The 26,355-nt window shown below is 44.7% G+C and overlaps 1 protein-coding gene across 1 annotated transcript in view; it reads right to left on the bottom strand.

Moving 5' to 3' along the window:
• LOC124711905 (quinone oxidoreductase-like protein 1) overlaps nt 1-21,730 on the bottom strand; it is a 137,926-nt gene extending 116,196 nt beyond the window's left edge. Inside the window, exon 1 of the mRNA XM_047242157.1 lies at nt 21,506-21,730. Within this exon, the coding sequence (XP_047098113.1) occupies nt 21,506-21,583 (78 nt within the window). The 5' untranslated portion in view covers nt 21,584-21,730. The remainder of the gene's footprint in view (nt 1-21,505) is intronic.
• Nucleotides 21,731-26,355: the final 4,625 nt, after the last annotated feature.

Raw genomic sequence — 26,355 nt, 5'->3', positions numbered from 1 at the left:
AAGGGATGGTCTCCTCAATATGAAGGAGTTCATTGGCAAGGTAGAGCTCTTGATGGAGGTGGACCGTGCGATGACAACAGAAATGCATCACTCGGGTCTTGGAGGCTGAGGACTGAAAACCATGGTTGGATGCCCAAAAATGTGCCTTACGGATAGCTCCCTGCAGCCGCCGTTCAGCGATTCATCGGCATATAGAGAGGAACAGACCGATGAGCCCACCGCAGCCGCAAGACCATTAATCGCCACCAAAAAGAGGGGAACACTGACAACCGAGCCCTGTGGTACACCGTTCTCCTGAATATGAGCAGAGCTAAAATATGTGCCAACTCGAACCCGAAAGGAGCGATTGGAGAAGAAATTCCATAGAAAAATCGGAAGTGGACCCCAGAAGCCCCATTCGTGCAGCATAGCCAGGATATGATGGCGCCAAGTGGTATCGTACGCCTTCCGAAGATCAAAGAAAACAGCAACTAGATATTCTCGCCGAGTAAAAGCTGTACGAATAGCCGACTCTAGTGAGACTAAATTGTCGATCGTTTAGCGGCCCTGACGGAAGCCCCCCTATTGCTGGGCTAGGAGGTCCCGAGCTTCGAGGATCCACATGAGTCGCCGACTCACCATCCGTTCCAGGAGTTTGCACATAACGTTGGTAAGGCTGATAGGGTGACAGCTATCAACCACCAGCGGATCTGCACCAGGTTTCAGCACTGGGATGGTAACGCTATCCTGCCAACGAGTTGTTCCCTCCATCCAGATGCGGTTAAACAGGGCGAGTAATTCACCCTGACAGTGTGCCAAGAGATGACGAAGAAACTGGTTGTGAATTCGATCTGGACCTGGAGAGGTATCGGGGCAAGCTGTAAGGGCACTTTGGAATTCCCATTCACTAAACGGGGTGTTGTATCGATCCCAACAGCGCGTGCAAAATGACAACTGCGTATGCTCAGCCTGCTCTTTAATGGCACAGAATTCTATGCTGTAGGCCTGGTGTCACGGAAATACGAGCAAAGTACTCTGCCAGATGTTTGGTGATGGTGATTGGGTCAGTATAAAGTGTACCCCAAAGAGAAAGGCAAGGGACAGATGCATGAGGGCAAAAGCCAAAAATGCGCTGAACCCGCGACCACACCTGAGATGGGGTGGTGTGAGAACCTATGGTGGCAACATATCATTCCCAGCAGTCCTGTTTGCTCCACCGGATTAACCGCCGAGCCCGGGCCCGCAGCCGTTTAGAGGCAACTAGATTCTCTAGGGAAGGATGATGCTGGTGTCGTTGCAGCGCTCACCGTCGGTCCTGGATAGCTTCTGCAATCTCTGATGTCCACCAAGGGTCTGACTTACAACTTAGGGTACTTGAAGAGCAGGGGACAGTTGCCTCGGCAGCAGAAACAATGGTCATAGTGACCTCGTCCACTGCCAAACCAGTGTCACCAGGAAGCTGAGCAATGGCCATAGTAGCTTAGGTGTAGGCTTCCCAATCAGCTTCATGAAGATACCATTATGGCAGCTGGTCAGGGGGTTGGTATTGAAGAAGAGAAACCAGGATAGGAAAGTGGTTGCTACCTCAGAGGTCGTCATGGACCCTCCAACTGAGGTATGGAAGAAGACCTGGGCTACCAAGAGAGAGGTCAATGGCCGAGTATGGGCCATGAGTCAAGCTAAAATATGTGGGAGCACCAGTGTTAAGGAGGCAAATGTCCTGCTGCGTCAAGAGAGCCTCAACGTTCCTACCCTGGCCCGAGATCTGGGCCCCACCCCATAAAGGGTGGTGGGCAATCAAGTCCCCCAAAATGAGGAACGGCGGGGGGAGCTGGGCGAACAAGACAGCTAGGTCGGCAAGAGGGACAATCTCATCCAGTGGAAGGTAGAGGGAACAGAGGGTAAATTCCTTTCCCGCCCAGACTCTAACAGCCACAGCCTCGAGAGCCGTGTGAAGTGGCACTGGGAACAATGTCAAGAACACAGACACCACCAGACACCCTGCTGTATTCTATGCAGTTCTTATAGCAACCCTGGTAGCCACAGAGGGAGGGGGTCCGCTGAACAGGAAACTAGATTTCCTGTAGGGCCAGACAAGTGGCAGGGAAGCAGCACAAAAGCTGTTTCAACTCAGCAAGGTGGTGGAAAAAACCACGGCAATTCCACTGAAGGATAATGGTATCCGACTGTGAAGACATGAAAGACCCAGGGGGGGGGGTGGGGGGTGGGGGGGAAGGGTTACACCTTAGAAGCGCTCGCCGCCACCGATTGCGAAGTAGCCTGATCAACGCCTGAGGGGACGCTAGATGCTCCACATCATCTTCAGATGCAGTGGTGAACCCCTTTTCTGTCTTTATGTCCTTGTCCTTTTGCTTTTTCTTCTTTTTGGTAGAGTACCGTTTGTCCTTCAGTTTATCAGGCTGAGTGGGCTTTTCCGACCCAGTCTGATGGACCGAGGAAGACCTGGAAGCCCTACGGCCCTCAAGTGGTGGCTTTTTCAGCCACTGGCTGACATCTGGGGGGGGGGGGGGGGCTGTAACCATGGAAGGGAGGGCACCAAGCGATCTCTTCCACGCAAGGGGAGCCGGAGGAGACGGGCACTTCTCCGGCTCAGAGGTGGGGACTGAAGTCCCCAAAGAAGGCGGGGTTGTTACTCCCGATGTTGAAAACAGGGGAGCAACGGAAGAGGATGTTCCCCAACTGACAGGTGGGCAGGAATAGACGGCCGGGCTGGAGGGCCCACAAAAAGCAGCTGAGCTTGGGGGCTCATCGCCAGGGATGGCGACATCGAAGCTGTTGTAGCATACGTCGATGACATGCGCACAGGGTGAAGTCAGTCGTACTTGCGTTTAGCCTCTGTGTAAGTGAGCCTGTCCAAGGTCTTATACTCCATAATTTTCCGTTCTTTTTGATAAACCGCACAGTCTAATGAGCAAGGAGAATATTTCTGTCCGCAGTTGACACAAACAGGGGGTGGCGAAAATGGGATGTTGGGGTGGGAGGCACGTCCACAATCCCGACAAGTAAGGTTGGCATCACATCTCAATTACATATGCCCAAACCTCCAGCACTTGAAGCAGCGCATGGGAGGAGGTACGTAAGGTTTAACATCACATCAACATATGATCACCTTGACCTTCTCGGGCAGGGTGTCACCCTTGAAAGCCAAGATGAAGGCGCCGGTGGCGACCCTACTATCTTTAGGTCCCCTGAAGACACGTCCTACAAAGTGGACACCGCGGTGTTCCAGATTTGCACGGAGCTCGTTGTCGGACTGCAATAACAGGTCACGATGAAAAATAAGTCCCTGAACCATATTGAGGCTCTTATGAGGCGTAATGGAGACTGCAACATCACCGAGCTTGTCACAAGCAAGCAATGCCCGTGACTGTGCTGGGGAGGCTCTCTGTATGAGGACTGGTCCAGACCTCATTTTAGACATACCCTCAACTTCTCCAAACTTGTCCTCTAAATTTTCCACAAAAAACTGAGGCTTTGTGGTCAGAAATGAGTCCCCATCTGCTCAGCTGCAAACCAGAAATCGAGGAGAATACGTCGCACCAGGTAATTTAGACCGCCGTTCCTCCCCTGGTGTGGACAGGGAAGGGAACGATTGGGGGTCATACTGTAAAGCACTAAACTTTCCTGTCTTAGAGACAAATGCTTGCGCACTATTCGTATTTCATTTCATGGTGGTCCCATGAGCAGCTAGGGGAAGGAATGTCCACCTAGACAGAGCCCCACTTGCCTGGGTAAGCGGGGGGCGGCAGGATCCCCAGAGGTCGGCCGCTAGCAACTGCTCTGCCTCAACAGCCATGTGTCTCCTCGGCGCGCAGCACACCTTCAGATTGAAGTTTTTTTTATAGAGGTTTGTACCATCCTCGCGACCCAGGCAGTTAAGCCAAGATCCCCGGGCTCTGTACCGTACAACGTCCCACTGTCGCGCCTTACGGTGGTCGTTGAATCACGCTCAGAGCTTACGGTGTTGAGGACTGGTGGCGCTTCCCAGTCCCCAGCTCAGGGACCCCACGGTCGCCAAGCCCGTACACAGCAACTAATTGCTGACCCCCTGAGGGGCATTGGCAGGGAAGCACAGGTACTCCCCTCATGGAGGCGGCACCCACAGTCACCACAGAGGGGATCAGTGGTGCAACAGGAAGACATGTGTACAAATCTTAAGCATTTAAAACATCTCATTGGTGGTGGAATATAAGGTTTTACATCACACCAATACACCATTACCTTGACCTCCTCTGGGAGGACATCCCCCTCGAAGGCCAGGATAGAGGCACCTGTAGCAATGTGATTGTTTGGTTGGTTGGTTTGTGGGATTGAAGGGACCAGACTGCTATGGTCATCGGTCCCTTCTTCCAAAATTTCAAACACCCACACAGAATAAAAATGAACAATGGAAAAGACGGCAGATGACACAGGACAAGAAAGACTTAGACAGAGACCATACAAAAGGAATTAAAGTCACACAGAGTGTGACAGTGGTTGGCCAACCATAGAGACAAAAAAAGGAAAAGCCAACCACCAAGAAACACATTAAAAACTCAGTCTAAAATCGTAGGCCAAAGGCCAGACTCAACACAATAAAAGAAACACAGATTAAGTGATAAAAGCCCTCTGCCCAAATAAAACGCAAAACTAAGCTTGTCATAGCAGTATCATCTGTTAAAAGGGCAGGGAGCGTATCAGGCAACGCAAATGTCTGCCTGAACACAGCTAAACGAAGACAGGTCAACAAAATGTGGACCACTGTCAAAGCCCCACCGCAGTGACATAGAGGCGGGTCCTCACGACGCAGTAAATAACTGTGCGTCAGCCGGGTGTGGCCAATGCGGAGGCGACAAAGGACAACTGAGTCCCTGTGAGTGACTCGCATGGATGACAGCCACACAGTCGTCGTCTCCTTGATTGCATGGAGTTTATTGGGTATGGTCAGATCGCGCCATTCAGTGTCCCAAAGTGCGAAAACTTTGCGGCGTAAGAATGCTCCGAAATCAGTCTCCGGGAGGCCAACGTCCAGAGATGGTTTACTGGTGTCCTGTTTGGCCAGGCGGTCTACATGTTCATTGCCTGGTATCCCAACACGGCCTGGGGTACACACAAAAAGACCACAGAGCGGCCGCAATGGGCAAGAGTATGGAGTGATCCCTGGATAGCTAGCATAAGACAAGAACGAGGGAAACACTGGTCGATAGTGCGTAAACTGCTTAGGGAGTCGCTACAGATAACGAAGGACTCACCTGAGCAGGAGCGGATATCCTCTAGGGCACAAAAGATGGCGACCAGCTCAGCAGTGAAAGTGCTGCAGCCAGCCAGCAATGAATGTTGTTCGTAATGCTCCCCAAGAGTGAGAGCATAACCGACATGACCAGCAACCATCGAACCGTCAGAGTAAACAATGCCAGAGCCCTGATACAGGGCAAGGATGGAAAGAAAGTGGCGGCAGAAGGCCTCTGGAGGGACTGAGTCCTTCGGGCCCTGTGCCAATTCGAGCTGAAGGCAAGGGCGGGGCAAACACCACAGGGGGTGTATGCAGAGAAGCCCAGAAAGTAGATGGAAGAGGGAAAACCCCAAGCCCGGAGGGAAGCTCTCTGACGCTGACCGTGACAAGGGCAGACATTCTGGGAGATGGACGACCGACTGAGGGAACAGGAGACGATAATTAGGATGCCCAGGCAAGCTACAAACATGGGTAGCATAAGTGGCCAGAAAACATTGACGCCGTAACCACAGTGGAGGGACACCTGCCTCCAAAAGTAGGCTGTCCACAGGGCCAGTTCGGAAAGCACCAGTGGCAAGTCAGATCCCGCTGTGAAGGATTGGGTCCAGCACCCGCAACGCAGATGGGGATGCTGAACCATACGCCAGGCTCCCATAATCCAGGCGGGACTGGATTAACGCCTGGTAGAGACGTAAGAGGGTAGATCGGTCGGCACCCCAGCTGGTGTGGCTCAAGCATCACAGAGCATTAAGATGCCGCCAACACATCTGTTTAAGCTGCCGAATATGTGAGAGCCAAGTCAACCGGGCATCAAAAACCACTCCCAGAAATTGATGTGTCACCACCACAGAAAGAGGTTCGCTGTCAAGATAAAGCCACGGCTCAGGGTGAACAGTGCGTCGCCGGCAGAAACACATAACGCAGGTATTGGCAGCCGAAAACTGGAAGCCATGCACTACAGCCTAAGACTTCGCCTTGCGGATAGCGCCCTGCAGCCGACATTCAGCAGCTGCAATGCCAATGGAGCTATAGTAGAGGCAGAAGTTGTCAGCATACAAGGAAGCTGAGACAGATGTTCCCACTGCCGCAGTGAGCCCGTTAACTGCAATTAAAAACAGGCAGACACTTAGGACAGATCCCTGTGGTACCCTGTTCTCCTGAACCCGGGGGGGAACTATGGGAAGCCGCGACTTGGACGCGGAAGGTACGATGCGACAGAAAATTTCTGTAAGAAAATCGGCAGCGGACCCAGAAGACCCCAACCATGAAGTGTAGAGAGGATGTGATGGTGCCATGTCGTATCGTACGCCTTCAGCATGTCAAAAAAAGACAGCAACGAGGTGCTGACGGCAGGCAAAGGCCATACGGATGGCTAACTCCAGGGTCACCAGACTGTTGGCAGCAGAGTGGCCTTTACGGAACCCACCCTGAGACAGAGCCAGAAGACCCCGAGACTCAAGTACCCAACTCAACCGCCGGCTCACCATGTGTTCAAGCAACTTGCAAAGAATGTTGGTGAGGCTAATGGGGCAGTAGCTGTCCACCTCCAATGGGCTCTTGCCAGGTTTCAGAACGGGTATAATAATGCTTTCCCGCCACTGTGACGGAAACTCATCCTTGACCCAGATAAGGTTGTAAAGGTCAAGGAGGCGTCCCTGGCAGTCCACTGAGAGGTTTTTCAGCATCTGACAGTGGATGCGATCTGGACTGGGAGCTGTATCAGGGCAAGCGGCAAGGGCACTGTGGAATTCCCACTCACTGAATGGAACTTTGCAGTAATCAGGATGGCAGGTGTGAAATGAAAGGCTCCGACGTTCCACCCGCTCATTAATGGAGCAGAAGGCCAGTGGGTAATTAGCAGAAGTAGAACTCAGAGCAAAATGCTCTGCCAAGCGGTTTGCAATTACGTCGGAGTCAGTACAAACTGCCCCAATCAGTGAGAGCGCAGGGACAGGGGTCCGGTAGCCATAGAGGCGCCTAATCGTGGCCCAAACCTGCGATGGAGAGATATGGAGGCCAATGGTGGAGACATACCATTCCCAGCACTCCTGCTTGTGTTGGCGAATAAGGCGGTGGGCCCGCGCATGCAGCCATTTAAAGGGATGTCGCTTGTGACACTGGAGCGCCTGCCGGCGATCTTTAATCGCCTCGGCGATTGCAGGCGACCACCACGGCACAGTCCTCCGCCGAGGGGACCCAGAAGAACAGGGAATGGCAGATTCTGCGGCAGTAACGATGCCGGTGGTGACCGAGTGAACCACCACATCAATGGCTTCATTAGAAAGAGGCGCAATAGAGGCCATGGAGGAGAACAAGTCCCAGTCAGCCTTATTCATAGCCCATCTGCAAGGGCGCCCAGAAGAGTGATGCTGTGGCAGTGACAGATAGATAGGAAAGTGGTCACTACCACACAGGTCGTCATGCGCACTCCATTAGACAGACGGTAAGAGGATAGGGCTGCAGATCGAAAGGTCGATGGCTGAGTACGTGCCATGCGCCACACTGAAATGTGTGAAGGCACCATCATTTAAAATGGAAAGGTCGAGTTGTGTCAATACATGCTCAACGGTGGCGCCTTGACCTGTTGCCACTGACCCACCCCAAAGAGGGTTATGGGCGTTGAAGTCGCCCAGTAACAGGAAAGGTGGCGCCGACTGGGCTATCAGCATAGCCAGGACATGCTGCAGGACATCACCATCTGATGGAAGATAGAAACTGCAGACAGTAACAGCCTGTGGTGTCCACACCCTAACAGCAACAGCCTCTAAAGGTGTTTGTAGAGACACAGACTCGCTGTGAAGAGAGTGAAGGCCATAGATGCAGACGCTACCAGATACCCTTTCATAAGCTGCCCGGTTCTTAAAATAACCCTGATAGCCACGTAGGGCGGGGGTTCGCATTGCTGGAAACCAAGTTTCTTGAAGAGCAATGCAGAAGAAAGGGTGAAGGCTGAGAAGTAGTCGGAGCTCAGCAAAATGGTGGAAGAAACCACCACAGTTCAACTGAAGGATGACATTGTCCATAGCTGAGAAAGGCGTGAAGGGACTGGGGAGGCAGATTACACTGCTTGGTCACTTGCTGCCACCGGTTCAGTACCCATGTGAGTGACATCCATTGCATCTGAGGGTCCGGCGTGATCCAGGTCTTCAGCAGATGCCAGAATCTCAACCTCATCCTCAGCCACTGAGCTTGTAGGAAGCGGTGGGATGGGTGCCACCACAATGTCTGAATTCTTGGAAACCTTCTTCTTTTTCTGCTTCTAGCATTGTGCCATCGGTGGTTCAGCCTGGGAGGGCCTCACTGGGTCAGACTCTGGGACGGACAACACCTGTGAGGCCCTATGACCAGCGACCGGTGGTTGTTTCAGCCACTTGCGGGTATCCGCTTTTCCGCTGGTCTGAACTTGCGAAGGGAGGTCCCCAAGGGACCCCTTCCTGGTGAGAGGAGACGAAGAAGTCTTACACTTCCCCGGCTGGGGAGTGGGAATTGATGTCCCTGATGGTTGGGGGGGGGGGGGGGGGGGTGTTGCTCCTGAAGTGGATGGAGCAGGAGCAACAGGGAGTGATGTGCCCCCCCCCCCCCCCCCCCCCCCCCCCCCCACAATTAAGGGGGCCGGTGGATTGTGACGGATCATAGAGCTAACCGTACGTGACGACATGGGAGATGGGAGAACCGCTGTTGCAGCAGCGGCGTAGGTTGACATCATTGGCACAGGATGTAGCCTCTCATATTTCAGCTTGGCCTCGGTGTAGGTCAGGTGGTCCAGGGTCTTCCATTCTTTCTGGAATACCCGGTAGTCCGGCGAGCACGGGGAATGGTGTTCCCCGCAGTTAACACAGATGGGAGGCGGGGCACATGGAGTATTGGGATGTGAAGGATGTCCACAATCTCGACACGTGATGCCAGAAGTATATCGGGATGACATATGCCCAAACTTCCAGCATTTAAAACACCACATCGGAGGAGGGATATATGGCTTCACATCACAGCAGTAAACCATCACCTTGACCTTTTCGAGTAAGACACCACCCTCGAAGGCCAAGATGAAGGCACCGGTGGCTACCTGATTATCCCTCGGACCCCGATGGACACGCCGGACGAAGTGAACACCTCGTCATTCTAGGTTGGCGCGTAGTTCATTGTCTGGCTGCAGAAGAAGGTACCTGTGGAATATAATACTCTGGACCATGTTTAGACACTTATGGGGTGCGATAGTAACTGAAACATCACCCAACTTGTCACAAGCGAGCAACCTCCATGACTGGGCAGAGGATGATGTTTTGATTAGAACTGAACCAGAGCGCATTTTGGACAAGCCCTTCACCTCCCCGAACTTGTCCTCTATATTCTCCACAAAAAACTGAGGCTTGGTTGACAGAAATGATTCACCATCAACTCTCGTACAGCCGAGGTACCGGCTGCAATGCCGTCTTTAGCCATACGTTCCTCCCATGGAGTGGCCAGGGAGGGAAATGATCTCAGATCATATTTCTTGCCATTGAGGTTAGACCTCGATCACTTAGAGACTGCTGGTGGAGGCCCACCAGCGAGAGATGATGTACCACGCCTCATTGCAGGACATCCGCCCTGATGCCACCGGCTCCGACCAGGAGCTCTCCCCACGGGCACCACCCAGCCACAGCAAAGACCACCTGGACTGGAGGTGATTTTAGCACCTTCTTAAGGACAAGGAAAGATTTTTCTTGCATCGCATTCTGGGGGAAATTTGGAATCTCCCTGTAGTTCTTGCAAGGGACATGCCTTGGTCGTATGTGGATCACTTGTAGTATGAGCACATTCCATGAAAGTTTCCCATATCACAATGCTGAGGAGTCAAAAACAATGTATGACTGCTCTTATTGGGTAAAGTGCACTGTGTAGTCAGGGGGCTACCACCAAGAGGGTACATGACGACCCCACCACAACGGACTGGCTACCATGCTGGATGTCGGGTGTCTAATATCCATGGATATGACGAGGGCAAAGATGGAAGTTCACAAGGGAGGGAACGTATGCTACCCGGAACACACTGCAGCTGATGTGGTCGGAAGCTCGGTGTAAGTCCAACTCCATGACAATATCGGGTGTGCCAGATCTTAGGGCAAGATGGATATAGAATGCACCACATAAGGCGTCCTTCCCCAAATGGTACGCACTAACGGAAAATTTTGAAATAGAGTGGTCAAACCCCTTTAGGGGACCATCACATTAAAGGCCGAAACAGTTGAGACTCCTTTTAGTCGCCTCTTACGATCGGCAGGAATACCGCAGGCCTATTCTAACCGCCGAACCCGCAGGGGGCTGCGATTGTTTAGAAGGCCTTGCTGCACACGGCAGATAAAATTAACCCCTCGCTGCTCGAGGTTAGCACGGAGCTCCTCGTCAGTTTGCAGAAGATGATCTCGGTGGAAAATAATGCCCTGTACTGAGTTCAAATATTGGTGGCGTGTGACGGAGACTGGGACGTCACCGAGATGGTCACAAGCATGCAGGGCGTCAGATTGGGCAGCTGAAGATGTCTTGATGAACAAAGCACTGGACCGCATTTTACTCATCGATTCAACTTCGCCATACTTATCTTCAATCGTCTCCACGAAAAACAAAGGCTTGGTCATGGCAAAACTACCATCATCTGTCCTGGCACAAACCAGGTACCGAGGGAAAGGTTTCAACCCAAGCCGACGAGCCTGACCCTCCTCCCAGGGGGTGGCCAGGGAGGGGAAGGCCGAGGATCAGAAGAAGGAGTGTCACGTCTGCTGCCACACTTAGAGATGGCCAGGATGGTGAAGCTTTTGTCGCTTCATGAACAAGGCATCCGTCCTAGTACCACCCACTCCAATCAGGGGCTCGCCCCATGGGTGCCACCCAGTCACAGCTAGGCCCGTCTGGCACGGTGGCCATTGCCAAGAGTTCTGGTGCCCCAAAACGATGAGCATCGACTCATGGGCATACACGAGGCATTAACAGCTCAAGTACTAGTAGTGTGATCCCTGTGGTTTCAGGGGGCTCAGCCAAGTGGGTACTTAACAGCCCCACCACACGGACTGGCTACCGTGCTGGTGACCTAGCAGGTGAGGAGCCAAGGTGCAAAGGGGAATGGGAGGGGAGGAGGAGAGGAACCTGCACTATGGAAGCTAGGTTGGGAGTTCATCCCCAAATGGCTCACACTGAATGGAAAATTTTGGAAATGGCAGTCAAACCCCAAGGGGACCAAAAATGCCGAAAAGGACATGGAAACAGCAAACTAAACAATAGCACAGACCAAAAAGAAGCCAGGAGGATGGCCAAGTTGACATGAAGTCCACTAAGAGGGAAATGAGGAGGCAGGGACAAAGGAGCAAGGATAGGGAGGGAGAGGAACAGGGATGGTAATGCCGCCTGCAAAGGAAAGGAGACTGCAATAGCTCGGGGCCCTGTGTGTGCCACACATACCCATGAAAGGACTATGGGCCCCCTGGGGGGGATTTGGTGAGGAGTTTTGGATGGACATCAGTTCGGCTTCGGACGTAGCAGCGAGGAGGTCTGCAGCGCGAGGGCAGGCTGGGACCGCCGGCAGTGTGCAGGCACTGTCGGACTGAGGGGCTGTAGCCGATGACCGAACCCAGGACGTTTGAAGTTGAGTAAACCGTGTCCAGTACTGAAACCTATACTGTTTGAGATCCCGTTGTTGTCTGCCTGTTGCTGCTCCCAAGGTCGGTGAGACCAACCGCAACAAGTGGAGTCTGCCACCTTCTACTCCTTGATGTTAGTTTGGATTTAGTATTACTCTTATTAGTGAAATGCAACCAATGGTATTTTCTGCCTTGTGGTCACTAATGCCCCAGTTACCTGCCCTGGAGGTTAGCGTACTTTTCTGGCAGTGTACCTTTCCTCGTCGTGTTGATGCAGTCCGACATGGCGTGTAGTTTGACAGCCTCTTGAATTGTACTGTGCATAGGTTTTTAGGAGGTCTACCTTGGTTCTAGTGTTTCCTTTGGCCTTGGGTGTGTTTCCGAAGACATGGTGCTTTCCATCTCTTCGCCCTTGCCTAAAAATATTCCATTTTTGTACCAGTGATCGGACGTTAGGCAGATTTGTTAGTCTGTCAGTCAGAACTTAAGCTATCCCTAGAGTGAGTTGCCATCCAGTTACGTGAGTACAACTCTCGGCTGCCTGTCTCACCACTTACACAGCTGTAGTCACCTTCCTCAGATTGATCCAGGGAGTGCTGTCTGTGGATCACTCTTGTCTTATTTGCACAAATTGTCATTTTTTTTTTAAATTTACCCTAATGTCTTAACATGTTGCCTTCCCCACTTGTAAATCAGGCCTTCAGCTGTTAATTGTTTGTAACATTGCTTGTGGCCTTCAGCCCACACATAATTTTTCAACCTTCTTAATCAGGCCTTCAGCCGTTGATTGTGTGACATTGTATGTGGCCTTCAGCCGACCAATAATTTGCAATTTTTCTTAATAAGCCTTCAGCCATTACTATAGCTTGTTATTTTGATTGTTAAGAAGAAAATATCCTAGTATTTGTTAATGTGTAACTGCCTCCCTCATTTGTAATTCAGACCTTCAGCCGTTGTGCATTTTGAAATTGCTTCTGGCCTTCAGCCAACGAATAATTTTGAACCTTCTTAATCAGGCCTCCATCCACTGATTGTGTGTAACATTGCTTGTGGCCTTCAGCTGGCAATAACTTGCAATTCTTCTAATAAGGATTTCAGCCACCAGCGTAGTAAAATCTTAAAAATGATAGTTGAAAGTTTTTTTTTTTTTTTTTTTTTTTAAAAAAAATAAAGTGTATGTGTTTTCTGTGAAACCAACTGTAACTGATTAGGCCCCTGTCCCCACCTTTCCTGCTTTCCCTTTTAAGTACCATGCATCATACATGAATCAACAAGCAACTGAAATCCATAATAACCAGATCAGCTCAAGTTATTGTGGCACTCACCATACAATCAACCCATATCTTCTGCCCACAGAAATCATTATATTCAGTGATTCTCACTGTCTGCCTTATCCTATCAACTGATTGGCTATGCACAATGAAAACAAATTGCAAACAACCTTACACAACAAAAGAGCTGTAATACACCATAAGTGCACTTTACCCAATAAGAGCAGTCATACATTGTTTTTGACTCCTCAGCATTGTGATATGGGAAACTTTCATGGAATGTGCTCATACTACAAGTGATCCACATACGACCAAGGCATGTCCCTTGCTAGAACTACAGGGAGATTCCAAATTTCCCCCAGAATGCGATGCAAGAAAAATCTTTCCTTGTCCTTAAGAAGGTGCTAACATCACCTCCAGTCCTTGCACTGTATGACAATACTGCCAAGGCAGTATTTCACATGGATGCTACAGGTTATGGACGGGCTCAGTCCTAGTCAAATTCAGAAAGGTGCCGAAAAAAATGGTAATTTATGCTTCCAGAGATGCAATATTTTACAACTATACAGTTGTTAGGACCATCAAAAAGTTCTAGATGTATTTATTTCATAAATCTTCCACCAATGTGGTGGGCCGCCATTCTCTATGCCTATTGACAAGCCTAAAAGATACACTGGGCTGAATAGTAAGATGGCAACTGAGGCTTCAGGAGTAAGATGTCAAAATGGTATGCTAAAGCTGATGCATACATAAGGACACCGACAGTCTCGGAATCCTTCAACAGAACACAGCGGTGTGGATGAAATCTCAGTCGTTGCTGCATTAAATGACACTATTACTGAACAGAGGAATGATCCAGCATTGCTGAAAACCTGGAAGCCTTGGAGGAGGGACAGAGCAAAGGAGAATTCCAGTTAATAAACAGAATGTTATATAAGAGGAACTAAAATCTGACGGGACGAGAATGGTTGCTCATCATACCAATTCATCTATGACCAGCTATTTTGCAGTGTTCCCACTATGCTCCAAAGTCTCGTCACCTGGGATTCATGAAGACTAAACAGAATTGGATGCAGGCATCACTGACCAGGTCTCTACTGATCCATTAGATACTGTGTCAGTAAATGTAAGGAATTGCATCAACAGAAGCACATATCACAATTATCTTTGAGGAACTTGGTGCCAGTTCTGCCTGCAGCAGTGCTATTCCAACAAACTGGAATCAACCTCCTGGGGAGATCACAGAGCCTACTAACAATAATCGATGGATAATAGTCTTTACCTCACATGCTACGCTGTCACCAAAGCTGTGCTGATGGCTGAAGCTCTGGTAATTGCAAGGTTCCTTGTAGAAGACACCATTTTGAATTGTGAAGCACTCCAAGTTATGACATCTGATTGTGGGAAAGTTTTACATTCTAGACTAGTATCAGGCATAATTTCACACTCCGATGTCACCCAAAGGATGACAATTACCTAGCACACATAGGTGAATGGCCTCTCAGAACCCCTTAACAAGACATTGACAAATACACTCTCAATATACGCTGATGGTGAACAGAGAAACTGGGATACAGTACAGGCCATATGACATTGCCATAAAACACAGTGAAGCAAGACACTACAGGCTTCACACCATTCTTTCTGCTCCACAGTCACAAGGACAAAATGACAATGGACACACTGTTCTTGTTTCAGTTGGACAATACTCGGGATGACTATGTGAAACACCAACACCAGTACCAGTACCAAAGAAGCAAGTCAGATGGCTCGCACACAGGACCTGATTGTCGAGGAAAAGGATCTAGAGCTCTATAATGTTAAGCATCGACCAGTGAGATACAGAATGGTAGACTTGGTATGGAATTTTAGGCCAGTGTGGTATGCAGGACTATTAGAAATGTTACTAAAGCTCTACTTTAAGCCTGACCATATCCTTCGTTGTTTGTCGGATGACACAATACGGAGTCATGGATTATGAACTTTCATCAAAAAGACAAAAGTGCTGAGATGTAACCCATGCCATCTGTATCAAGCTCTACAAAAACGTGGAGGTGCTGATCGCCAAGAGGGCCTTCTTGTTCAAGGAAGCTGATGACTTGCTTGAGAACTGCAATGGGAGAAGGGAGGAGACGTGGGATCTACCTCTGATGCTCATCAAAATGAGGGTGAGACAATGAAGACATGTTATATGGCAGTACTGCCATACAGAAGACTAATGAGAATTTAGCAGTGCAGACTGGTGTTCTGTGGGTCACCAGTTAAAATCCAATCAAAAGACATTATTTGTTACTTAGTATTTATCATTCCTGGAAAGTTCTCAAAATTTCTTATGTTTATAATGTTTGCAAATTTTGGACCATTTGATGTTTGTATAAATAGCAGTAGAAGATCATTTCCATTGGTGTTCATAGTAAACATGATTTTAATCCTTAGTGTTGTACTTCACTACCAGCCCTACTCTCAGATTTGGGTGCAACATGATAAACACAAATTGGTCAGATAAGTGTTCTGTAAGGTACCTCCTTCGAGACTGAATTACATTTCCTAAGGATTCATTACATTTCATGATTATTATTCTAATGAATCTCAATTTTCCATCCCCGTTTCCAACAACTAGCTTGATGTGATTACTCTTGATGCACACTCCAATATATTTAACAGTTGCAACTGTTGCATATCAGTCAATCAAATAATAATGGCTCCTTCCACATGTTTATATGTAGGGTGCTACAATTGCTTAAGCTGAGTGTAAGGGTCAGTTCCAGCACCAATACTAATTGCTATATACGGCTCCCCACATTTTTCTGTAATTTTCTGTCACTGTGGCTTCCCTGCATACAACCGTCTCATGAGGCCTCTGGTGTTACCCATCAGGTCACATATATGAGAAATCTTTTTAATGTGACTGTTTTACTTGTTATTTAGCTAGTTTTAAATCATTCTTTAAGTACAGAAAAGTAATGGTAGCTGTGTAAATATAGTTTTCTGTGAAAAATTTTACATAACTCTTTGCTCCCTTTCATCATTATCTGTGTCATCTGATAAAGCAAATGCCAAGTGGAAACACACTCCTACCTTTCTCAACATTCCTATTAATACCTGAAGTACTCGATGCAATAACAGCCTTATAGTCATTCACTTCTCGTACTATTTTAACTAAATTAAGCAGTTAGGTTCTTCCTTTAATCAGAAGATCAATTAGTCCCCAAACAGGCTAAGGAATTTTTTTCTGACATGACATTTAGTACAATCTCTAACAATTCCCTGTTTCATCTGTTCTTATTATGCAAGTATCTCAGTCTGTAAATGGAGGATTAAAAACTTCTAATACCATTGCATGATCAGGAAAACTAACATGTGAGATTCTCCAAACTTATCATAAAGCACTGCCACCATTGTAGTTTCAGAGACAAGTGACCTACAAAATCATTTAACTAACATTTTTTCATCGACTTTTGATTCTCAATTTCAGTAAAATTATTATGTTCTGAGGATATATAATACCTTCAATAGCATTATTTGTGCAACTACACCTATCATCCAGCCCATTCTTGCAATAATTATTCCAATCCAAATTTACCGTTTCCCAGTTACTCACTGCTGGTTTTTTCCCTAGCACTAGATCGAAATTACTCTTCTGGCCATTAAAACTGCAACAGCATGCAACAGAAGTCAAATGGGCATGAAGTGCTCTATATGCTTGAATATGCAACTGATTGGCATTTCAGGGATACGTTCTGGATATAAGGAAAAATTGTGCAGCAGGTTTCTCATTAAGAAATCTGTATGTAGTTTGTTGATGCAAGTACCTTGTTATGCCTAGTACACAGAGGAGAAATGTCGGCCAGCAAGTGCTGAAATTCAACAGCGGTTGGACTGCGGCCTACTGAAACTGTCAACAGGATACTTAATCGATAGCTTCAGGATGGCCATACTCGTCACTCAACAGCACCACGTAACCATTGCCTCAGAGAACACAAACATTGTTAGCTCGGCTTAGCAGGATTTTACAGCATGTTCAGTACCCTGGGTCATGAAATGGAGTTGTTTGCAGCAACACCAGTACCATAACATACAGTGTGAAGATGTCTCTAGCACCACAGACTGTCAGCACAGTGATCACAGTGATTATGTTGCAGATGACCTAGACACAGTAATGGGGTATCTTGATTAGAATGACCTCCTCAATGCGAACCATCATGGAATAAAAAGAAAAACAACCATGTTTCACCAAACTATCACTTTTCTCGTGACATAATGAAAGCTTTGGATTAAGGCAGTCAGGTAGAGACAGTATTTACTAATTTCCAAAACACATTTGACTCAGTACCACACATACAATTAACGTCAAAAGTATGATCATATAAGGTACAAAGTGAAATTTGTGATTGAGGACTTTTTGCTAGGGAGGAAACAGCTTGACATCTTGGACAGAGAATCATTGCCAGATGTAGAAGTAAATTCAGGTCCACCCCAGGGAAGTGTGTTGGGACCCTCGCTGATCATGTTGTATATAAATAACCTTGCAGATAATATTTATAGCAACATCAGACTTTTTGCAGATGATACAGTTATGGCTAATGAATTACTACCTGAAAGAATCAGCATAATTATTCAGTCATATATCAATAAGATTTCTGAAGTGGGGCAATGACTGGCAACTTGCTTTAAATGTTCAAAAATGTAAAACTGTGCATGTCACAAAACAAAACAAAAAATAGTATCCTATGACTGTAATATAAGTGAGTCACTGTTGGAATCAGTAACTCCTAAAAATACCTGGGTGTAACACTTCGTACGGATATGAAACAGAATGATCCCATAGTCTCAGTTGTGGATGAAGCAGCCTTTGGTTTATTGGTTCTAAAATACTGTTCAAATGTGTAAGGCACCCATAGCAAACAGGACTAACATGGGATATTGAACAAATACAGAGAAGGGCAGCATGAATGTTCACAGGTTTGTTTGACCCATGGGAAAGTGTCACAGAGATTCTGAAGGAACTGAACTGGCAGACTCTCGAAGATAGACAAACTACCCTGAAAAGTGTATTAACAAAGTTTCAAGAAACAGTTATACAACCCCATACATACCGCTGAGATAGGTATTGCGCGGATAAGATTAGAATAATTACTGCATGCACAGAGTCACTCAATCATTCTTCCCACACCCCATATGTGAATGGAACTCTAATTATTGACTATGTCCTATACAAAACTCCCCTGCCCCCCCCCCCCCATCCCCCACCCAAGATAAATGCTGTCTCGAAGCTTTAGACCTCCTCGTAGTCTCCATCCATAGATGCATCTGTGATGATGCTCATGTGAAAAGTCGATGTAGTGCCACTTCTATGCACAACATTGTTAGTGCCACATTACTATCGGTGCACCTCCCTCTACATCTGCTCATAAATGTAAATTCTCTCTCTCTCTCTCTCTCTCTCTCTCTCCCGCCCCCCCCCCCCACCCCCCTTCCTTATGATTCTGGCTCTGTGGCCCTCAATTTAAAACATGCCAATTTCAGTTCAACGGAAGTGTTCGATTTCACCTGCCTGCTTTGACCCAAGACTTAAGGGTGCTGTGGTGTGGGACGTCATAACGGCACGGAGTTTGAGTTGGTCGTGTTTGTAGATGACCGATTCTAATTTTCGTAGTTTTATATGTAGGTATTGGTGTTTTGGTATCGTCAGCTGTGGTCAAGGGAAATGCCCGATTCCAATTTTCGTAGATTTTGCTGCAGGCATTGAGTGTTTTGGTATCGTCAGCAGCCGTTGTGACCTATATAGGTCAAGGGAAGTGTCGATTCCTGTAGATTTTGTAATTGTTTTTTGCTCGTCATTTTGTGTGTTTTGGGATAGTGGTGTCTTTTTTACTGTTATATTTAGCTTGTCCCTTCCCTAAAACCTCCAATTTCCCGTGGCTGCCCCGTTACTTTGATTATATTTTTGGAGGGAGATGTTATTGTCTTATTTATACGTATTTTCGTGTTTGTTGCCATGTGTGTAAAGAGACATCATAGGCGCCATAATGGAGACCCTTAGAATACCCATTTCCGCCGTATTGATGATGATATGGTTCAAAGTAGACGAGTGGAGTCTGACACTCCTGTAATCCCCCAATTTCATCTGTTCTCCACTATCTCCTGAAGGCTTTCCAGATTGAAATCCATTACATGTGTGATATCATCAATCCATCTCATTATTTGCAATGATTAGAGATTAGATTAGATTAGATTAGATTAGATTAATACTAGTTCCATGGATCATGAATACGATATTTCGTAATGATGTGGAACGAGTCTTTCACAGCACAGAGGTCGTTTTCAGTGAATCATACCTTCTCATTAAAAGTAATCCGGTTTCGCATCAGTATCAAACCTTCCACAGTGCAATCTTATTTTATTTGCTGCAATACTGACCTATTTGTTCTCTTTGTAGTCTATGGAACTCAGAGTTTCCTCCAACATCACAACTCAAAGAGATTCTATTTTTCGCTGTGCAGCCTATCTTATGTCCACAACTCACATCCATACGTCACAAATGGAAAGATCATCGGCCTTACTGTATGGATCTTTGGTGCTAAAATTACGTGGTTATCTCTTTCTATCAAGTAACAAGCATCTCTATTTTGTGGCCAACAACAGAAATCTCGGAGCTAAAACAAGAGAACATATAAACTATCTTCATTGTTTTTCCTTCTATATGTCAAAGTGACAGCTGGAGTTGCCATAGTTTTTGTTTTCTTGACATTCAGCATTACACCACCCTTTGCATTTTCTTCCTTCACCTTCAATAAGAATTATTTAACCCTTCTTCACTTTTTGCCTTCAAGATGGTATCATCAGCATGCCTAATGTTACTTACATGTATCCCATCTCCTACTTCTACTGTCTTCCTCATCTAATCCAGCATCTCTCAATGTGCTCTGAACACAGACTGAAAAATGTTACAGATATTGAATTCTAATAATAGATTTACATTTGGTATAGTCATAAATATTGATTTGTCCATTATCCAATGTGCTGTACTGCATACATGCAACTTACTGGATCAAATATAATACAACGTGCAACGTTTAAGTTTCAATACAAGATATAATAAGCTAGTTTACCACAAATCCCTTCTGGGTGGGTGTTCCAGTCCAATTTAATATCCAGGTAGATGCCTAACAATTTTACAGAGTTCTTGAGTTGATTATCAATATTTCTAGGGGAAAAGAAGATATGTTCCATTTTACTGTTGGTTATTGTCAACATATTTTCCTGGAAGCACCAATTTTCCTTTTCCATCACGGCTTCTTTCATTTTTCTGACAACATTTAGGCCTACATCACCGTTATGAGATGAAAGTTACATCATTAATGCACATCACAAATTTACATGCTAATAAATTAAGAAAATCTTTCATATGGAAAATTAACAAGAAGGTTCCACCAAAGAGCCTCGTTAGACTACTGACTATAGGTCAGATTTTTGTATCTAAACTTTTACTTAGTTTCTGATTGTTAAATAGGATTTCAGTGGCGCTAACTGTTCTAGTTGTTCGACGTATTTCTGATTTCTTAATTCAAATACTAAGTGAGACAGTGTCAAAAGCCTTGGTTAGATCTATTAGTGTGGCGAAAGTGCTCTCCCTACTTTAAAATCCAAGTAACTTCTTGAAATGTCTTAATTGTTGACAACCTACTTTGTAATTCATACTGCACCCTGCTTCATGGGTTGATTAATTAAGGAAACGCCATTTAACTGGTCTTTCGTTACAAGTCGAATAATCTCCAATATTATTGATACTATTGCTATAGGACTGTAATTTTTGATTGAATTTCCACCTCCACTTTTATATATGGGTAAGACAATTGTCAGTTCCAGTCAGACTAGACACACTCTAGCTGTTACTACTGCAGGAAATTTAATCCAACATATCCCTAGGATGGATTGCTACAACCAAAACTTTAACAGCACAATTAGCTCTGGTTCTTGTGAGCTATCCAAATTGTCGTTTAAATTATTTTCATTTGATCTGAGTAAATTACCGCAATTTAAGAAACTACCAACAAAACAATATTTGGACATTATGGAAAAGAGACCTAAGGAGCGTCGCCTATCAGCACTGGAAAAAACAACACAAATCGTGGTAAGGTCCTCCTCCTCCTCCTCCTCCTCCTCCTCCTCCTCCTCCTCCCCCCCTCCCCCCCCCCCCCAAACTGACTGAATAGAAAATTGAGGTACAACAATAAACTGTTATAAAATGTAACGTCGGATACACTGCCAACAAGTCACTAGTCACATCTTGCATTAAGTATATCTTAATTTCATATTCGATGCCATTTCAGTAGTTACTGGGAAAACTAATGGAGACCGACAATGATATAGCCACGAAGGCATCACTTACAAAACTAAATGAAACTCACCTCTTCGAGAAATATACGAGGAACACAAGAATCATTTTTTTCTATGAAAACTGACTTGGCTGATTTTGGTCGCGGCATGTTACGCAGGTTATCAAAATACCAAAACCATTTTGCTAACAACACATTATCCTACCGCCCTTTGGAGGCGGCTACTGCCCCTCACAAATCGAGTTTGACAGTAGTCAGAAAACAAAACAATATGTAGATGCCCACCAGCGATTCTACTCGATGTGTTCTTCGGTATAGACAACCTCTGAAGCGACCAGAAACAGGCGAAATGAGGGATGCTCAACTACCAGACCTACCGATAGATGGCTCTAGCGCGTGCCGGCAGAAGATTATATCATTGAGTGTTCACTAGAAATCACTGGTGTCCGCCATATCTGAATTTGGCAAAGAACGAAGTTTCAAAACACGGATGAAAATGTTTTTCGTTCTGCGCCCTCATAAGTCTTTTATATTGGATGTTCTAGACATCTACACATCAACATAATGAAGTGTTTCTGATCTAGCGAGAAAAAACAGTGACAGTTCTGCTATGAAATTCCTAAATTCGAGTGTGTTTTGGAAGTTTGAGAAGCTGACCTATAAATCGTTTACTATTAATTTTATGAGTACTTATTTGCCCATATTCAAACACTATTTAAGATTCAATGGAGGTCAACAAATTACCTTACTTCCCAAAGCTTTTAACTACAGGTATAGTTTGGAAAACAGTGAAGACGTCTCTTTAAAAAAAAAAAAAAAGGTGACATAGTTTGCTTAGGGGTATCTTTACTGACAACAGAAATTACAATTGAACTATTAAAGTATTACTTACGTATAAACGGAAAAATTGTTATTTTTCTTTATCTGAAGTGATGCATTACCGATCTGCATATATGCTGACACTAATTGCAACATGCACTTACGAATGTGGCCCTCTCTTTGATCAGAAATGTAAATGCCATGATTTTATTAACGCCTGTACGTGGAATGGTGTATTTTAACTGAGCAACAAGGTAGAAGCACCAGTGTTTGACAGTGCTTCAGTCTTTGATACGAGACAAGAAATACATTTACATGAGACAAACATAAAGGCCAACGTTAAGGCTCCTCTTAAATGCATGACTTGCATCATTTGGAAGTTAAGTCTAGTAATAATATGATACTGGACTGATCCATGATGATGTAGAAAGTGAAGGAACTTGTTGAAAATAACATCGATAACAGCTTTTAGTTTTAAGGTTGGGGTGTCTTAAAACTGTAATTTTCCAGTCTGACACCCAAACAATGACTGGCACCATGGTTTTATTTTAAAATTGAATTCAAAACATGTCAGTGGGCAAAATTAATTACACTGTGAATTACAACATGGAATTTTACTTCTGTGAATCTTGGTTCCAGTTTATGACATGGTGTCTATCACTGGAATGACTGGTTGTCAGTATAGGGCCCAAGCAAAAAACAAACCTGAAAGCGAAAGCTGTAGAAGCTGGCCAGACAGGCACCCCAATGGCTGCTACAATCTGTGCGAGAGAAAGGTGACATTATATTGCAAATTTAGTGTAAAAAGTTCCATATTGCCTGAATCTGTCCTATACTGACGGCACATTCTAGTCCAGTCGATTTTCTTCTCTGCAAAAGTACACTAGTCAATACCAGTGGCACAAAGGTAGTGCCAAATTACAAACTATCCGGTAACAACAGAAGTAGTGCTGGACAATGTACAGTAAATAATATGTAATAACCTGAAAAATTCAGAATTGGTTTGAAGAAATAGAACAGTATTTGGAAAGAGAGTAACATTTTGAAAATAACAAATGACGCAAGTAGAGTTTTCAGTTCTTATAAAAGCTCACTTAATTATTTTTTTTCCCCCGTCTCTTCTCCATTCTCAAGGGGAAAATGTGATAACATAAAAGTGCAAGAAAGTTGTGTACAATGTTGGAAATGAAAAAGAAAATCTCACTATGCTTTAACAGCATATGCTGCTGTAAAGCTTGCTCCTCCTAAGAACATGATTTCCTCCCATCTCTCTCTCCCTCCCTCCCTTCTCCATGTGAAGAGTATTCCTGTAATAATAGCTAATAGCATACCAAGAACATGAGGGTGTCACAGTGGAGATATGTTTTCTGGTACAGACGTCTGATACAACTATTCCACAGCAAAACTTTCTTTCAATAGGTGTGGTACGAGTGCACTCCCATAGGATAACAGAATATTATGTCCTCCAGGAATCACATTGGGTACACCACATTGAGCATAAACTGTACAGCAACTACAACATTTTGTGAGCAAGTAATACCAGTCAGTATCTTTAATTTTAACATAACTCTTGACTCCCATAATTACCTTCTTATATGAGTGCTTGTACTACAGGTTATTGGTAAAGCAAATACTAACTGAATAGGTCTTCGTACTTTCAATACTTAGCAGAAATTCTGAAAAAGTAAATTGTTTTATTACTGTATCACCTCTATGGTGACTTAACAGGTAGTGACTGGTTTATTTGAACATTTAATAGAAGCCTTTTTACCTGCTATTGATAAAGAGCCATTCCAAGTTCTGTACTGAACAATCTCTCGCTTTTTTCATGAGGTTTGTTATTCTGTATACTAATATTTCTTCTTCTAAATGGTAAATAATGCATTCAGAGATGGTTGGTATTAAAGATAATTTATGAAATAAATTATATTTGAACCAGAAAATTAAAGGTTCCACATGGCACATGAAAAGTACCTTGCTACACACATGTATGTTCAGATTCCAAAATGTCTGTGAATGAGTTACAAACTTTTTTAAATAGAAATATGAAGAGCACAATACTTTGGGTCTGCAATAGCTCAAATGTAAAATACTTTAGCTCCCTATGGGAAACTTTGTTCTTTACGTGACTCGTGCAACTGCTTTCACTGTTAATCGAAAACTAAATGGTTTATGTTAAAGTTAACTAGCAAAAAGTGTAACCATTGTTACATAATTTCTGTGAAGTAAGACTCCTTAATGTTAATTCCTTCCTTTGTCATCATAACTTGATAATTTCAGGTCCGTATGGGACATATGAACTAACAAAATGAAATGCTTTTATTACTATGACCAAACAAAATCTTTTTAACATGTAGTACACACTTCAAATCAGCAAAAAGTGTAACTGTATAATTAAGGTAAATGTTGATGAAAATTAGGCATGTAACATGAAGACTGAAATTTCCTAGATTTCCAAGTGTAACTGTAATCACTGTATTCTGTACTTTGTGGTGCTACAAAGATAATTCTATATGATTATTTGCATTCCCCCCCCCCCCCCCCTTACACAGGAACATATAATAGGAAGACCTCCTAGCAAAATAAAGACAAAATTCAGAAAATTAGGTTTTGCCTTACTCAGGCCCCATTATTCTAGAATGGTTCTAAAGTAATAAGAATGCTTACGATCAATTGGAACATTGTGTTCATTCTAGGAAGTATTACAACAAGAATTAACAGAGTAATGATTTTATTGCTCTTATGTTGCAGATTATCCACCAAACATTACTGTTTGAAACATTGGGCTACTGCGTACTCCCATTAGATCACACCCATCCTGTGATTAAACTGTTTTCTTAAAGTGAAAAATTCAAGTTAACATAGTTATTGAGGGAAATATTTTCTCACACTGAAAGCCATCTGTCAAATAAGTCTCAGAACATTTTTTTCATTAATTTCACACAAATCACCTGTTTTTAATGCAAGTGCATATTTTGTAACACCAAACATCTTAAAATAAGCTTATATAATAAACAATTATAATTTTGTTACAATATCTACACAGGATGTAAAGAGTTAATTTTACTTCAATGTGATTCATCCTTTGAAGTTCATCATTACACAACAACAAACCTATTGACAAAATAGTTTTAAAAAATCTGTCAAAATGTCACATCCATCTGCATGGAATGTCCCATTACATAATCTTTTCCAATTTGAGCACTATACATGATTAAACAATATGAGTTTATTTAACTTCTGCCTTATACTTGATTTGTTGTTTAAAATTTTCTCAGCAGACTTTTTTTCCATATGTTTTTAAGCATATGCAGGAGTACAGGGATGCAATCTTACAAACAAGTTGAGTCTGATGTAAGTCCTCAATCCCAATTTCATAATAGTAATCATGACCAAGAGCAGGAAATGGCTAAACTACAAATTTATTTTTAACACAATGAAAAATCTTGGCCTGTATATATTTCTGTCGCCTATCCCCAGCAATCACAAACATATGAAACAGTTTCTCTGAGTATTCTATAACAGAGTACACACAGTCACTTGTTTTAACCAGTTTTCCCCGGTTAACAAAATTTACAAATGCATTTTTATTGGCCATATTGGGAAAAGCTTGGAGAGCATCACATTCTAATGCAGATTTAACTACTGGTGGCTTCAGTATGTGAAGACAGTCTTTGCATGTGATCTGCCTTGAAAGGTGCAATGACACATACCCTGGAATATAATAGAGTATATTTTGCTTGTAAAATGAGAACTTAATCTTATCATCAAGAAGTGCACACCACTTTTCTACTTCATTTTCTGCAGCACTTTCATTGCTTTCTGCTACATGCTTTCTTGCATGAAAATCACAAACAGTTGGCAAACAACACACATTAAAATTTGAGCAATTCCCATTCATTGCAGTGACACTGTTACCCAAGAGCAACTTTCTCATGGCACATTTGAACTGGTATGCATTTGGATTGTTGTTCCAACCACCTCTGGACCGAATGCGGGGGGGGGAGTCTATGTGGTCTTGTGACAGTTTATATGTTAGCAAATACTTCAGAGGAAATTCAACACAAAACATACTTGCCAGAGCTATGTGCCTGACTGATTGC

This window comes from Schistocerca piceifrons, chromosome 8, assembly GCF_021461385.2.
Source record: "Schistocerca piceifrons isolate TAMUIC-IGC-003096 chromosome 8, iqSchPice1.1, whole genome shotgun sequence".
Taxonomy (NCBI): domain Eukaryota; kingdom Metazoa; phylum Arthropoda; class Insecta; order Orthoptera; family Acrididae; genus Schistocerca; species Schistocerca piceifrons.
This window is presented reverse-complemented; position numbering and strand designations above follow the sequence as displayed.